We start from the raw sequence: 16,696 nt of genomic DNA on the forward strand, positions 1-16,696 counted from the left end.
TTTTTGAAACAGGGTCTTGCTCTGTTGCCCAGACTGGAGTGCAGTGATTCAATCACTCCTCACTGTAGCCTGCCTCACCCTCCTGAGTTGCTGGGACTACAGGCACACCCCACTCCCCATGGCTAATTTTTATTTATTTATTTATTGTAGATACAGGGTCTCACTATGTTGCTCAAGCTGATCTCGAACTCCTGGGCTCAAGTGATCCTCCTGTCTTGGCCTCCCAAAGTTAGGCGCCACCATGCCTAATTTTTTTGTATTTTTGGTAGAGACGGGATTTCACCATGTTGGCCAGGATGGTCTCGATCTCTTGACCTTGTGATCTGCCCGCCTCAGCCTCCCAAAGTGCTGGATTATAAGCATGAGCCATCGCACCCAGCCGATTTTTAAGAATATGGGTTTATTACTTTAAAATGTATTTTTATCATTTATTACCATTTGTTTATTTCTTTCTTTTTTTTTTTTTTTTTTTTTTTCTGAGACGGAATTTCATTCTTGTTGCCCAGGCTGGAGTGCAATGGCACAATCTCAGTTCATTGCAAACTCACCTCCCAGGTTCAAGCAATTATCCTGCCTCAGCCTCCTTAGTATCTGGGTGCCTGCCACCGCACCCAGCTAATTTTTTTTGTATTTTTAGGACAGATGGGGTTTCACCATGTTGGCCCGGCTGGTCTTGAACTCCTGACCTCAGGTGATCCACCCACCTCAACCTCCCAAAGTGCAGTGATTATAGGAATGAGCCACTGTACCCAGCCTATTTGTTACCTTTTTAACCTTTTTTTTCCCAGAGTCTCACTCTGTCACCCAGGCTGTAGTGCAGTGACACGATCTCAGCTCACTGCAACCTCCACCTCCCTGATTCAAGCGATTCTCCTGCTTCAGCCTCCCAAGTAGCTGGGGCTATAGGCTTGCACCACAACATCCTGATAATTTTTGTATTTTAAGTAGAGACAGAGTTTCACCATGTTGGCCAGGCTGGTCTCAAACTCCTGACCTCAAGTGATCCACCTACCTCTGCCTCCCAAAGTGCTGGGATTACAGGCATGAGCCACCAGGCCCGGCCAACCATTTTTAAGTATACAGTTCAGTGGCGTTAAGTACGTTCACACTGCTGTTACAACTGTCACCACCCTCCACCCGCAGGACTTTTTCCATCTTGAAGAACTGAAACTGTATTCATTAAACAGTGACTCCTCATTTCCTCCTCCCCCAGGCCCTGGCAACTACCTTTCTACTTTCTCTCTGTATGAATTAGACTATTTTAGGTACCTCCTATGAATGAAATCATATAGTGTTTGACCTTTTCTGGCTGGCTTCTTTTACTCAGCGTAATGTCTTTAATGCCTTGCAGCATGTATCAGAATTCCCTTCCTTTGAAGGCTGGCCAGTGCCGCATTGTATGGACACACCACATTCTCTGTCTCCACTCAGCCATTGATGGATGCTTGGGTCGCTCCCACCTTTTAGCTGTTATTTTTTTGTTTGTTTTTGAGATGGAATTTGTGACCTCTACCTCCCGGGTTTAAGTGATTCTCCTGCCTCGGCCTCCCGAGTAGGTGGAACTACAGGTGTGTGCCACCACACCCGGCTCATTTTTGTATTTTTAGTAGAGATGAGGTTTCACCATGTGGACCAGGCTGGTCTCAAACTCCTGACCTCAAGCGATCTGCCCACCTTGGCCTCCCAAAGTGCTGGGATTACAGATGTGAGCCACAGAGCCCAGCCTTGACTATTATTAATAATGCTGCTATGTTTATTCCTATTAGTTATTTATTATTTATTTTGTTATGATTTACTATTTTATTTTCAGTTTCTCTTATTTCCTTTTTTTTTTTCTTTGTTTTTGAGACAGTCTCCCTCTGTCACCCATCCTGGAGTGTAGTGGTTCAACCTCAGTCCACTGTAACTTCTGCCTCCCGGGTTCAAGTGATTCTTGTGCCTCAGCCTCCCAAATACCTGGGATTGCAGGTGCCCACTGGCACGCCAGGCTAATTTTTATATCTTTAGTAGAGACAGGGTTTCACCATGTTGGCCAGGCTGGACTGGAACTTCTGGACCTCAAGTGATCTGCCCGCCGTGGCTTTCCAAAGTGCTGGGGTTACGGATATGAGTGACTGCGCCCAACCGTAGTTTCTTTTATTTTCTATTTGCAAAAGTAATATGTTTTTAACCAATTAAAACATAGCATTACATAAATTCATGGAAATTGCAGGTCTCCATTCTTGTATCCATGAAGAAATAGGCAGTGTTAACAGTTTGGTTTCTTTTCTTTTAGGATTCTTATTTAGGTATATGCTGATATAATTTTTAAAGTGGGGTTATATGCTTTACATGCTTAAATGCTGTATTTTGACCCAAATTCAAATTTCCAGAAAATATGAAAGACAATGAAAAGAATCATCAGCCAGGCGCAGTGGCTCACGCCTGTAATCCCAGCGCTTTGGGAGGCCAGGGCAGGCGGATCACCTGAGATTGTGAGTTCCAGACCAGCCTGACCAACATGGAGCGATCCCGTCTCTACCAAAAATACAAAATGAACCGGGCATGGTGGAGCATGCCTATAGTCCCAGCTACTCCGGAGGCTGAGGCAGGAGAATTGCTTGAACCCGGGAGGTGGAGGTTGTGATGAGCCAAGATCGTGCCATTGCACTCCAGCCGGGGCAGCAAAAGTGAAACTCAGTCTCAAAAAAGAAAAAAAAAAAAAAGAGAGAGAGAGAAAAGAATTTTCATATACTTTTACCACATCTGCTTTCTCTCTGTTTCTGTCTCTGCTTCTGTCTTTTCTCTCTCTGTTTCTGAACTCTGAACTCTTCAACAGTAAGTTGCAGACATGATGTTCATTTACCTCTACAAACTTCAGGGTGTGTTTCCTAAAAACAAGGACATCCTCTTATGTACCTTAGTATGATGATCAAAATCAGGAATGCAATACTGGTACTCGGTCTACAGATTTCACTTGGATATCACCGCTTGTCTCAATAATGTGCTTTCTAAGCTGGGGACAGTGGCACATTTCTGTAGTCTCAGCTACTCAGAAGGCTGAGGTGGGAGGATCACTTGAGGCCAGGAGTTTGAGACCAGACCAATCTGGACCACACAGCAAGACACCATCTCTTTAAAAAAGAAAAAAGCACACTTTCTACCAAAATAAAATGTCATATTTTCTCAGATAATAGTAAAAACTAAGATGACTTCCTGTCTTCTGTAATAAATTGTCATGTCTCTTTGGCCTTATTTAAACGGGAACAATTACACAGACTTTTTGACTTTCTTTTTTTTTGAGACAGAGTCTCGCTGTGTTACCCAGACTGGAGTGCAGTGGCACGATCTCGGCTCACTGCAACCTCTGCCTCCCAGGCTCAAGCAATTGTCCTGCCTCAGCCTCAAACCTTTCCAGCCTAAACCTGGAAGGGTTTAAGGTTACAGTAGCTGGGATTACAGGCATGCACCACCACACCTGGCTAATTTTTGTATTTTTAGTAGAGAGGGGTTTAGCCATGCTGGCCTGGGTGGTCTCGAACTCCTGACCTCGTGATCCACCTGCCTTGGCCTCCCAAAGTACTGGGATTACAGGCTTGAGCCACTGCGCCCTGCCTTTTTGACTTTGATGGCTCTGAGTTTTTTAAGTGTTTAGGTCAGATATTTTGTAAAATGCTCCTTAATTTAAACTCGTGCTGCTTCCTCATGGCTAGACTGAGGTTATGCAGTTTTGGCAAAACGCTGCAGAGATGATGATGTTTTCCTCAGTGCATCGCGGGAGGCACACAGCATTGGTCTTTTCCATGTGTGTGATGTTAACTTTGGTCACTTGACTAAGGCAATATCTGCTTAAAAAAAAATTTTTTTTTTTTTAACGAGGTAAAAGATACATACAGTGAAATGTACACATCTTAAGTGAACAGGCTGGAGAGTTTTGACAAATAAGTCTCATCCATCAGTGTAAAGACCAATCAAGGTCTTTATATATTGTTTACAGTAGCTTTTTTAATTAAAAATATGGTTTGTCCATCTTTTATGGGTTAATATAAATTTTTTTCCCTGGCATTTCACATAAAGCTGCCAGAGTTTACTTTAGACTAACATGGAAGAGCTAATTTCCATGGGCCTTGGAATAGTGTCAATTTATGATTAATTTTTGCTTCGACACTAGCTTACCGTGTAGGGTGACCTTTAGCTCTCTAAGTCTTCATTTTTTTCATCTCTAAAATGGGGATGTCACTTAGCTCAAAACATTGTCTCAAGAATGGAGTCTTCTGGCCGGATATGGTGGCTCACGCCTATAATCCCAGTGCTTTTGGAGGCCTAGGTGGGTGGATCGCCTGAGGTCAGGAGTTCGACACCATCCTGGCCAACATGGTGAAACCCCGTCTCTACTAAAAATACAAAAAATTAGCTGAGCGTGTTGGCAGGCGCCTGTAATCCCAGCTACCAGGGAGGCTGAGGCAGGAGACGGAGGTTGCAGTGAGCCAAGATCGCGCCATTGTACTCCAGCCTGGACAATAAGAGTGAAACTCCGTCTCAAAAAAAAAAGAATGGAGTCTTCAAAACACTTAAAAAATCATATATATCAATAAATTTAAAAAAAATTTTAAAAGAGGCTGGGTATGGTGGCTCAATGCCTGTAATCTCAGCACTTTGGGAAGCCGAGGTGGGAGAATCACTTGAGGCCAGGAGTTCAAGACCAGCCTGGGCAACATAGCAAGACCCTGGCCCTACCAAAAAAAAAAAAAAAAAAAAAACTCTTTTTAAATGAACAAGCCAGGAAAAAACCAGCAAAATATATGAATATGCTATTCACAGAAGAAGAAAATAGCCTTTTATAGGGCCAAACATGAGAAAAGATGTTCCAGCCTCACTGATGATCAAAGAAATGCAAATAAAAGCAACAATGAGATATAATTTTTCAGATATCAGATTGGCAGAGATTACAAAGATTCGTAACACCGATGTTGGCAAGGGTTTAGGGAAGCAGGCAGTCTCACATGCTGGGGTGTGAGTGCACACTAGCTTTGTACATGTGTAGGGTAGTTTGGTCTTGCTTGTTAAAACTGTAAATGTTCATATTCTTAATTCCAGAAGTTCCTTTCTTAGCAACTTATTTTTACTTTTTAAAAATACATTTATTTATTTTTTAACAAAGTTCAGCTTTCTGATCTGGGCAACTTATTTTTTATATATGCCTGCACAAGTGAGCAAAATGTATGTATTATTGTGATACCATATCAAAGTGGCAACAACTCAAATGTCCAATCGTAGAGAATTTGTTATGATACAGCTATGAAGTGAAATACAGTACGGTAAATGAATGAGGAACCAGTCTTCTCCTGTGAAAAGGTGTTCACAATGAACTGTAGACTGAAAAAAAGTACATTTAACACAGTATCTAGACTCTTAGTTCCCTTTCAATGAGAAAAATTTTCCGATTCAGTAGTACTACAATTCACTGATGACCATCGTTAATGATCACAGCTAAGTCAGGACTGTTTGTGTTATGTGGAACAAGGGTTTTTTCTAGCAGTAGGGCTTCATCAGACCATGTTATTCGGAGACATTTCTGGTGTCATGTATATGCCTACGGGCCACACTTCTATGTAGTTAAAGACTTCACAGAAGGGTGGGTGTGGTAGCTCATGCCTGTAATCTCAGCACTTTGGGAGGCGGAGGCAGGTGGATTGCTTGAACTCAGGGGTTTGAGACCAGGCTGGGTAACATGGTGAAATCCCGTCTCTACCAAAAATACAAAAATTAGCAGGGCTTGGTGACAGGTGCCTGTAGTCCAGCTACTCAGGAGGCTGAGGCAGAAGGATCGCTTGAACCTGGAAGGTGGAGGTTGCAGGGAGCCGAGATAGCACCACTGCACTCCAGCCTGGGCGACAGGGTGAGACCCTGTCTCAAAAACGAAAAGCAAACAAAACAAAACAAACAAAAACTTCATAGAGGCTAGGACAAGGAGCACTAAAGAGTCATTAGCAAAATGATGAGTGAGTTCTCTTCTTAGGTCTGTTAGGACAGAAAAAAGTAGGGGTGCCAGAATTCTTTGATTGATTCATCAAACGTTGCTGAGCAGCTGCTGTGAGTCAGGCACTATGGTAGGTGCTGGATGTATGTAAACAAATAACTACTCAAAATATTATAGGGGATGTGGTGATAGGAGACAGCAACTCCCACAGGTCGCCGTAAGGATAAAGGAGGAACCATTGGCAGCAAGAAAATAGGAGCTCCGAAAGAGCAGGGACTTTGTTTTGTCCATGACATTTTAGAACAGTGCTTGGCACATAGTAGTTGTTTGATGTATGAAATTTGCTAAACAAATGAACGAATGAATTTATGGAGTCAGGGTCCCAACAGATAACAGAAGATCCACTTGCAAATTATGCCAGGGATAATTTGAGGAGGAGCTCCTTATAGGGAGACAGAGTTATGTGTGGGCTACAGGAGAATCACAGGAACCACGCAGGAACCCAGGCTGGTGGAGAGACATTGTCACAACCTCTAGGCTGGCAGGAACGAGAGGATTGAGGTCACTGGACTGGGAGGGAACCAGACTCTCCCTCCCTCTGATCTCCTGCCAAATCTACCCAGGAATCATGGGGCAGAGAACCCAAAACAGTCCACCCAGGTTGCCTAGAGCGTATCTCAAGGTGTCTCTCACAGACTCTGATACCTTGCAATGGTATCAGGCACCAAACTCCATGAGGAATCCTGTGAGATAAGGAGTGTCATCCCCATTTTACAGCTGAAAACTGTAAAAATGTGAAAACGTTTTGCAGACGAAACTGAGATTAGTTAGGCAACCTACCCGAGGTTATAATCAGTAAGACGCTATTAGCTACTGTTCTAAGAAATGCCATCATACTGGTGGAGATTTAATCCCAGGATGGGCCACAGTGACGGTAAAGATAGCAGTGTGGCCTGATGGCCGAGAGCCTCACTTTTGGAGTCCGCATAATGACTGGATGGTTGGAAGGGATGGGGCAAATTACTTCTCTGGGTCTCAGTTTCTCCATCTGTAAAATGAGATGATACTCAACTTTTGGGAATTTTTGTGAGGATTAAATGAGGCAATGATTATAGAATGTCTGATACTTGGTCGACTCTACTAAATAACAGGTCATATCAGAAGATGACCTTAACTCTGTCTGGCTGGGCTCAGTGACTCATACCTGTAATCTCAGCAATTTGGGAGGCTGAGGCCTGAGGATCACTTTAGCCTAGGAGTTCGAGACCAGCTTGGGCAATATAGTAAGACCTCGTCTATACAAAAAAATTTAAAAATTAGGTGGAGGATCACTTGAGTTTGGGAGGTCAAGGCTGCAATGAGCCGTGATCACACCACTGTATTCCCATCCTACCTGGGTGACAGAGCGACATCCTGCCTAAAAAAAAAAAAAAAAGAAGCCGGGCGCGGTGGCTCACGCCTGTAATCCCAGCGCTTTGGGAGGCTGAGGTGGGCGGATCACGAGGTCAGGAGATCAAGACCATCCTGGCTAACACAGTGAAACCCCATCTCTACTAAAACTACAAAAAATTTGGCCAGGCGTGGTGGCGGGTGCCTGTAGCCCTAGCTACTTGGGAGGCTGAGGCAGGAGAATGGCGTGAACCTGGGAGGAGGAGCTTGCAGTGAGCTGAGATCCGGCCACTGCACTCCAGCCTGGGTGACAGAGGAAGACTCAGTCTCGCAAAAAAAAACCTTAACTCACAAAATCCATGCAAGTGTTAAGCCTTTGGAAATATGCCAGAATATGAAATGTGTTCCCTCTTGGGTGGGGGAGTATGGTTGTTCAACTTTTGTTTACTACTTTATACTTGTATTTTTCCATTTTTGACCATGAACACGTGACTTTGGGAGTCAGGAAAGCAAGGTGCTACCTCTCCTCCTTCCTTTGCTTTTATAAGGGCATCCCATGTCCCTGCCTCTGTTTTCTGTGTTGGGCCCTAGGCCTCTGGGCTCCGGTCCGAGTGGCCAGGGTGGCCAGCATCTTCAGCAGTGGAAGATCTTGTACTCCATGTAGGATTCAGTGACTTGAGTCCGCTCTTCCTGCAAACACCACCTCCCTCTTGAGGGTGGGGAGAATGTGGAGAGAGAGCCTGAGGCAACGATTTGGATCCTCATAACTTTCAGACTTTGATCCTAGTTTGACTTGTTTTCCAACTGGAGTTCTAATGGCTCAGCCTCCTGGAGCAGACTCTTCTTGCTATGAGATGATTGGTTATGTCAGTGTTCATGATTATCCTGTAAAATGAATATCATCCACATTTTATAGGTAAGAGAACCAAGGCTCAAAGTAATTACATCAGTTTGGCTAAAATTGGCAGGGCGCGATGACTCACACCTGTGATCCCAGCACTTTGGGAGGCTGAGGCAGGTGGATCACTTGAGGTCAGGAGTTCGAGACCAACCTGGCCAACACAGCAAAACCCCGTCTCTGCTAAAAACACAAAAACTAGCTGGGTGTGGTGGTGAGCCCCTGTAATCCCAGCTACATGGGGGGCTAAGGAAGGAGAATCACTTGAACCCGGGAGGCAGAGCTTGCAGTGAGTCGAGATTGTGCCACTGCACTCCAGCCTGGGCGACAGAGCAAGACTCTGTCTCCAAAATAAAAAAAAAAATTGGCTAAAATCCTACATTTGGTAATTGACAGAGCTGTGGCCAATTTGATTCCTTTTGCCTTCAAATGCTATACTTCCTGAAGCCTTCAGTATGTTTTTCAGAGACAAAAAGTTTTAATGTTCTAATTATAAAAGCAATACCTGATTATAATTGGACAATATGTAAAGTAGGAGAAACATTTTCATGTCATTGTAGTCAGTGTCCGCACTGCCTGTAGGAGTTTGTATCTTGGTATTTTTCCAACATTCTAATGCAAGCCTTGTTCCACAGTATCAGGAATTCTTTGAAGCTTTATATTCAATGGCTCCCTAATACTCCCTCAGCTGGATGTGCCATCATTTACTTAAATAATTCCCTATTGTAGGACCTTCCAGTTGTCTCCAATTCTTTACTGTCAGCAGCGTGCTGCAAAGAACATCGTTTTATTCAGAAAGCTTTTTCCGTTTGTCCCATTTCCTTAAGATAGCTTCCCAGAAGTGGAATTACTGGTTCAAATGTTATTAGCATTTTTTTTTTTTTTTTTTTTTGAGATGACGTCTAGCTCTGTCACCCAGGCTGGAGTGCAATGGTGTGATCTCAGCTCACTGCAAGCTCCGCCTCCCGGGTTCAAGCAATTCTTCTGCCTCAGCCTCCCGAGTAGCTGGGACTACAGGTGCCCACCACCACACCTGACTAGTTTTTGTATTTATAGTAGAGACGGGGTTTCACCATGTTGGCCAAGATGGTCTCTATCTCTTGACCTAGTGATCTGCCTGCCTTGGCCTCCCAAAGTGCTGGGATTACAGGTGTGAGCCACCGTACCTGGCCGCTATTGGCATTTTAACCCTCTTCATACATCTTGCCAAATTATTCCCCCAAAGGGTGTCACCGGCTACTTTTCCTGCCAGCAGCATGTGACAGTATTTTGAGGACAGCTTCCTACTCTAACCAGCTCTTTTTCTTCTCTCTCCAAAGCCTCATAAGAAGAATGGCTCAGAGCGTGGTGGAAGTCATGGAGGACTCAAAGGGGAAGGCCCAGGAGCACCTCCTGGCAAACGGAGGTAGGTGGGGCGGCCCTCTGACATGGAGCGCAATCTCCCAGCTCCGTCTAGACCAGAGTCGCCCTCGCTGTGGCCACACAGCAATCACCAAGATGGCCCAGGCCTCAGTGGACGCTCTGGATTGACAGGTTGGGCAGAGGCTCTGCACTCACTTTTATTTATTTATATTATTATTATTTTGAGACAGTCTCCCTCTGTTGCCCAGGCTAGAGTATGGTGCAATCTTGGCTCACCGCAACCTCCGCCCTCTGGGTTCAAGCAATTCTCCTGTCTCAGCCTCTTGAGTAGCTGGGACTACAGGCACCCGCTGCCACGCCTAGCTAATTTTTGTATTTTTAGTAGAGACAGAGTTTCACCATGTTGGCCAGGCTGGTCTCAAATTCCCAACCTCAAGTGATCTGCCCACCTTGGCCTCACAAAGTACTGTGATTACAGGCATGAACTACCATGCCCGGCCAATTTTTATTATGATTATTTTCTGAGACGTGGTCTTGCCCAGGCTGGAGTGCAGTGGTGTGATCATAGTTCAATGCAGCCTCAACCTCTCAGGCTCAAGGGGTCCTCCCACCTCAGCCTCTCGCTCACCACCACGCCTGGCTAATATATATATATATATATATATTTTTTTTTTTTGAGATGGAGTTTCGCTCTTGTTGCCCAGGCTGGAGCGCAATGGCACAATCTTGGCTCATAGCAACCTCCGCCTCCCGGGTTCAAGCGATTCTCCCGCCGCGTTCAAGCGATTCTCCCGCCTCAGCCTCCCGAGTAGCTGGGATTACAGGCATACGCCACCATGTCTGGCTAGTTTTATATTTTTAGTAGAGACAGGTTTTCTCCATGTTGATCAGGCTGGTCTCGAACTCCCGACCTCAGGTGATACACCTGCTCCAGTCTCCCAAAATGCTGGGATGACAGGAGTGAGACACTGTGCCCAGCCACGCCTGGCTAATATTTTTTATTTTTTGTAGAGATGGGGTCTCACAATGCTGCCCACGCCAGTCTTAAACTCCTGAGCTCAAGCGATCCTCCTGCCTTAGCCTCCCAAAGTGCTGGGATTCCAGGTGTGAGCCATGGTTCCTGGCTGGTGCACTGCTTTTAGCTCATCAGCACTGCTAGGTTTGGAAGTTACGCCCCTTCCTAAGTTCACGGCTCTGCAGTTCCGCCTCTACTCTCACCAGCTGGTGAACTCCTCAGAGTGTTGCAAATGAACACAGGGTCGGGGGGCTCAGCCCAGCTCCTGCTGTTTGCCCCTCCACCCTCTCCAGAGCCACCACTCTCCCCACCTGGGCAATTCTGCCCCCTCACCTCACCCTCACCGATTTATCCCTTTGCCCAAACCAGGTATGAAAAATGCCTTCCTGTGCTGAGGAAGGCCCCCAGCCAGTCTTCAATTGCCATCCGATAAATAAGAACAGAAGCTGCACCCTGAAGGCTCCCTGCAGTGTAGTCACGTTGGGAATGTCTGCCTCCCCCGTGCTGATAGGAGGAACCTTTAGATTCCAATGATGTTTTGGTTCATTAACTGTGTGCATGCTATTTCAGTGCATTTAAAGTGTGCAAGGCAAAACCTTTGAGACTTTGGAAACTTTAGAAATAAATATTTAAATATCTGTAGAGATGATTAGACTTACGTGATTCTATGCATATATATTGAAAATGAGAGTAGAGATAATACTGGGCCAGTGTGGTGGCTTACGCCTGTAATCCCAGCATTTCAGGAGACCGAGGCAGGTGGATCACCTGAGGTCAGGAGTTCAAAACCAGCCCAGCCAACATGGTGAAAACCCCATCTCTACTAAAAATACAGAAAAAATTAGCTGGGCGTAGTGGTGCACACCTGTAATCCCAGCTACTTGGGAGGCTGGGAGAGGATAACTGCTTGAAACAGGGAGGCAGAGATTGCTGTGAGCCAAGATCGCACCATTGCATTCCAGCCTGGGTAACAGAGTGAGACTCTGTCTCAAAACAAACAGACAAAAAATAACAGCAATAGATAATACTGTATGTTTACTGTACCTTTTCCATTTTTAGAAATATTTAGGTATGCAAATGCCATGTGTTACGGTTGCCCGCAGTATTCAGTACAGTCACATGCTCTACAGGTGTGTAGCCCAGGAGCAGCAGGTTCTGCCAGATAGCCTAGGTGTGTAGCAGGCGACGCCACCTAGGTTTTTGTAAGTGCCCTCTGTGATGTTCACACAATGACAAAAATCTCCTAATGACACATTTCTCAGAATGTATCCCTGTCATGAAGCAATGCATGACTGTATACGCTATATGTTTATAATCAAATTTATATCCTTTGTTATAAATATAACATATATTCATACTTTTCCCTTCTGAAAACATGAGGAGAGTTTTTTTGAGACAGAGTCTCACACTGTCACCCAGGCTGGAGTGCAGTGGTACAGTCTCGGCTCACTGCAAACTCTGTCTCCTGGGTTCAAGCGATTCTCCTGCCTCAGCCTCCCGAGTAGCTGGGACTACAGGCGCCAGATACCAAGCATGGCTAATTTTTGTATTTTTAGTACAGACTGCGTTTCTCCATGTTGGCCAGGCTGGTCTTGAACTCTTGACCTCAGGTGATCCGCCAGCCTCAGCCTCCCAAATCCCAAAGGATTACAGGCGTGAGCCACCGCGCCTGGCCAGAGGAGACTTTATTTGGCTGTTTAAGTTGACAAATTGAAACGTTCCTACCCCACCTGTGATCTTGGCTCTGTGTGTCTATGTGGCTTAATAACTCCACCTTATTATATTGCAGGCTTGAAAGAAAAAATGAAATGTTTAAAGAGTAGGTTATGCGTTGTTTGCTGTGTCTGTGCTCGGCGTGATGCCCGCATGTCCCGGGAAGGTGGAATCTCGGTCTGGTTGTAGGGGTGCAGTGATCAAGTTACCACGATTTCTCAAGTAACAACCTTGTAACTTGACCACAATATCCATATGACACAGATAACCACCGTCTCGTCCCCTCCCCTCTTTGTTGTATCACCCCTGCCTCTCCTGAGCAGCACAGCATGCCACTGGAAGCTGGGAACGGTTTGACCTTGTGGAGTTCAAGGTGAACTGTCTCTTTCTGCATGTGGTCTGCTTCTTGCTTTGATGCTGACGCGGTGTCCCACCTGCCTGCTCTTTGAGCCTGTCTTTTTTATGGACACTGGAGGCTTAAACTCCAGGCTTCACTTTGGGTGGCCTTGATGGGGTTCAGACCTATAAGGAGCCTCTGGGCGGTCCCGGTGCCCAAACAGGTCTTTCCTTGTGTGAATGTTAGAGGGGGTCATTTGCTTTGGATTTTCTCCAACCCACTCAAACTGGTGGAATTAAAAATAGCAAATCATTTTAGGTTGAATAAAAATCTTTAGAGATTGGCAGTTATCAAATGCCTTCCCAAATGCAGTCTGTTTGTCACACTGAGATTTTTTGCTGATGCTAAGAAAAAAATCACCTTGTCAAGTTCACCAAACGGGTCTGATTTCCCAGAAGGTCACTCCTCGGGTCCAGGACTGCAAGGCTGACTTCAGGTAGAGAGCTACTTTTCTACATCAACAATGGAGGAACTTTAGCTTATATTAAAATAGCGATCAAAATGCTTATATTTTTTGCAAAATTAATGTAACCTTAAGTTAGATGTTATTGTTATGCAGTATCCATCCCCAATCCTGATGGTACCAGCAGTGGCCTCTCTTCTCAGGAGGAGAAAATTCAGCTTCGTTTGTTGAATGGGCTTTATGACCTCTGCACCTCCTGTGAGTTGGGTCTCAACTTCCCAAGACTGGAGTTAGTGAAGCACATTCTGAAGCCTGGAGGCTATAGAGAGGCTGAGGTGGGAGGATTGCCTGGGCCAGGAGTTCAAAGCTGTGGTACACTGTGATTGTGCCTGTGAATAGCCACCACACTCCAGCCTGGACAACATAGCAAGACCTTGTCTCTTAAAAACAAACCAACCAACAAGCAAACAAACAAAAAATACAGCATGTGCCATAAACCAGGCCAGAGAGACCTTTTTTTTTTTCTTTTTCCTTTTGAGACAGAGTCTCGCTCTGTCGCCAAGCTGGAGTGCAGAGGTGCAATCTCTCACTGCAACCTCTGCCTCCTGGGTTCAAGCGATTCTCCTGCCTCAGCCTCCTGAGTAGCTGGGACGACAGGCGTGCACCACCACGCCCGGCTAATTTTTGTATTTTTAGTAGAGACGGGGTTTCACCATGTTGGCCAAGATGGTCTTGATTTCTTGACCTTGTGATTCACCTGCCTCAGCCTCCCAAAGTGCTGGGATTATAGGCGTGAGCCATCGTGCGAACCGAGGGGCCTTTTTAAACTTAGTTTGACTTGGGCTTTCCCAGTGTTACCTGAATGAGGAAATCTTTCTCTTCTGCAGGGCACCCATGAACTAGCGATTGACAGGACGAACCAGAGGCACGCATTGTTGCATTTTAATCCTATCTCCTCCGGGGACAGTTAGGGCACCACTGCTCGCAGCCGGTCAGACCTGGTCCAAAAGTCACTTCTGAATTTCCCTTTTCTCACCTGTAAATGGACTGAATGGCTTCACAGGCGCTTGGCTTCACCGGGACCTGTTGTTTCTGCTTGTTCCTTGCCTCTAGTTGAGCTGGGAGCAGGGAAGGACACAGACAGCTTTGACTGCAGCCAGGGCTGGCAAACACACCTGGCCCAGCCTGGGCCCCAGAATGTCCACAGAAGACAGAAACCCTCGAGGCTTGTCTGGCTTGCTGGGCGATGGGCCACAGCCTGGTGGCTCATCATACCTCATGCTGCTGCCTGACGGGCAGGCCTTGGTTTGGTTCTCGGACAAGACCATCAAGGCTCAAGAGTTGCCAGCCTGTGCAGAGCGTGTTTTGATGAGGGGTGAGCCTGCCTGCGTCATGGTCTGACCTCATGGGCCCTCAGCCCAGGTCCGCGTTACCCCCTCTGAGGCCCAGGCTTTAGTGACTACAGCCCAGGCAAGGGAGGCAAGGCCTGTGTGTTCCAAGCTGCTGAGGGCAAGCTGTGGTACTGTGAGTAGAGAAGGCCAGAGGGGCTGGGCACGGTGGCTCACACCTGTAATCCCAGCACTAAATGGGTGTCTCAGCCTCATTCTGACAACGAGAAGTCTAGCTCTGTCAACTAGAGACATTTAATCAAAGGAGACTCCTCTATTATCTCACAATAATTCTGGGTCACTTTGCTCAGAGAGGTCAAGGAGCTTATATCAGGTTACACAGCCAGTAAAAGTCAGAACTGGCATTTAAATGTGGGCCTTACTGGTTCGAAAGCCCTAGTTCCTGCCATTGTTTTACTGGTTCGCAAATACCTCTCAGCAATTTTTCATTGGCTTGTGGTGAAATCAGAAAAATAAAGACACGCAGTATTTTTTTTTTCTTTTTGAAAAAAATACATAAATCTTATTTTAAAAAGCAAGATCTGGCTGGTCACAGCGGCTCATGCCTGTAATCCAGCACTTTGGGAGGCTGAGGCGGGCGGTTCACCTGAGGTCAGGAGTTTGAGACCAGCCTGGCCAACGTGGTGAAACCCTGCCTCTACTAAAAATACAAAAATTGGCCAGGTGTGATGGCGTGTGCCTGTAATCCCAGCTACTTGGGAGGCCAAGGCAGGGGAATTGCTTGAACCCTGGAGGCAGAGGTTGCAGTGAGCCGAGATGGTGCCACTGCATTCCAGCCTGGGCAACAGAACGAGATCCATTTCAAAAACAAACATAGAAGACCAGAGGGATGGCAAAGGGCCGTCCTCAGGCAACGTTCTTTCCAAAGGCAAGGTGCATGGACAGGGAAGGGCTTGGATGCCTGACCCGGGGCAAGGCTCAGTGTACATGGCTGGAGCTGGTGTTCAAGACATGTGAAAGATGAGGAGGAAGTCACAGTCACACACCCAGAAGCTTCTGGAGGCCCCTGCAGGGAGACATCATCTCAGACTTCCCTGAGCATCTGTCAGTACCAAGCACATGCTGGGCATGCAGAGGCGATGCACAGCCTTCACCTTCTGGAAGCCACAGCCTTGCTGGGGACAGACTCTTAGTGCCACATGCGCCGTGATGGAAACAAAGACCAAGCTTCCAGAAGCAGGTTCAGTCTTGGAGGAGTTATAGGGCAGGGATGCTTCAGATGGAAAGGGAGACCTCAGGCCTTTGGTTTGAATGCCATGAAGGCCTTGGACTTGGTGCAAATGGCCAGAGACACAAGCTTGATCTGAAATGTATCTCTTTCAAGCCATGTAGACAGTACAAGCTGATACCACAGTCATGGTTGCCAGGAGGAGTCTGTCAGTATTTTGAGCATGTTTATGGAGCACTTGCTCTGTGCAGGGCACTGTGACAGGCTCTGGGAAGACAGAGACCAGTGAGTCACAGTCACTGTCCTTGAGGAACCTGAGACAGCACAAGGAGTGGAGTTCAGGCCAGCAGGAGCAGGGACAGTTGGGCCACCCCTGGAAGGAGCTGGTCTTTCCCTGTCCTACATTTTGAAGGACAGAGGCAGCCATGAGAGGAGAGTGGGGAGTTGTGGGGACTTGCCTGGGGTGTCAGAGGGGATGAGGTAGGAGGTGGAGGGAAGAGATGGATGGGATGGCACACACCGCCTTGCCATCTCCCATCCTGGGCTGCCGCTTGGTGCCTTGAGACTGGTTCCTGGCTTGTGGGATGGCTCTGGGCCCATGGTGGGAGGTGAACTTGCCTGTGCTTGTGCAGTGGGGTCCTGGAGGTGAGTTTTGCTTCTGTTCCTGCCGCAGGAGGAGTCCTCCCAATCCTCCTGGTTACTTTCTGACTGCTTCCTGCTCTCACTTCCTCCCCAGCCTGTACCCTTGCTACAAGGTCATTCCCACTGTGTGTGGCAATATCAAAACCTGTATTAATACCCAAACTAATACCAATGTCTGAGTCAGCCTGGACTGCTGTCACAAAACACCACTGACTTGGCAGCTTAAACCACAGACTAAGATCAGACAACCTGGTTTCTCCTGAGGGCTCTCTGCCTGGCTTGTAGATGGCCACCTTCTTGCTGTGTCGTCCCATGGCCTTTCCTTGGTTGCCTGCATGAGG

The 16,696-nt window shown here is 46.6% G+C and overlaps 1 protein-coding gene across 1 annotated transcript in view; it reads left to right on the plus strand.

Moving 5' to 3' along the window:
- ATP6V1C2 (ATPase H+ transporting V1 subunit C2) overlaps positions 1-16,696 on the plus strand; it is a 63,274-nt gene that overhangs the window by 22,202 nt on the left and 24,376 nt on the right. Inside the window, exon 4 of the mRNA XM_023199241.3 lies at positions 9,566-9,651. Coding sequence (XP_023055009.1) covers positions 9,566-9,651 — 86 coding nt within the window. The remainder of the gene's footprint in view (positions 1-9,565; positions 9,652-16,696) is intronic.

This window comes from Piliocolobus tephrosceles, chromosome 15 (assembly GCF_002776525.5).
Source record: "Piliocolobus tephrosceles isolate RC106 chromosome 15, ASM277652v3, whole genome shotgun sequence".
In the NCBI taxonomy this organism is placed as follows: Eukaryota; Metazoa; Chordata; class Mammalia; order Primates; family Cercopithecidae; genus Piliocolobus; species Piliocolobus tephrosceles.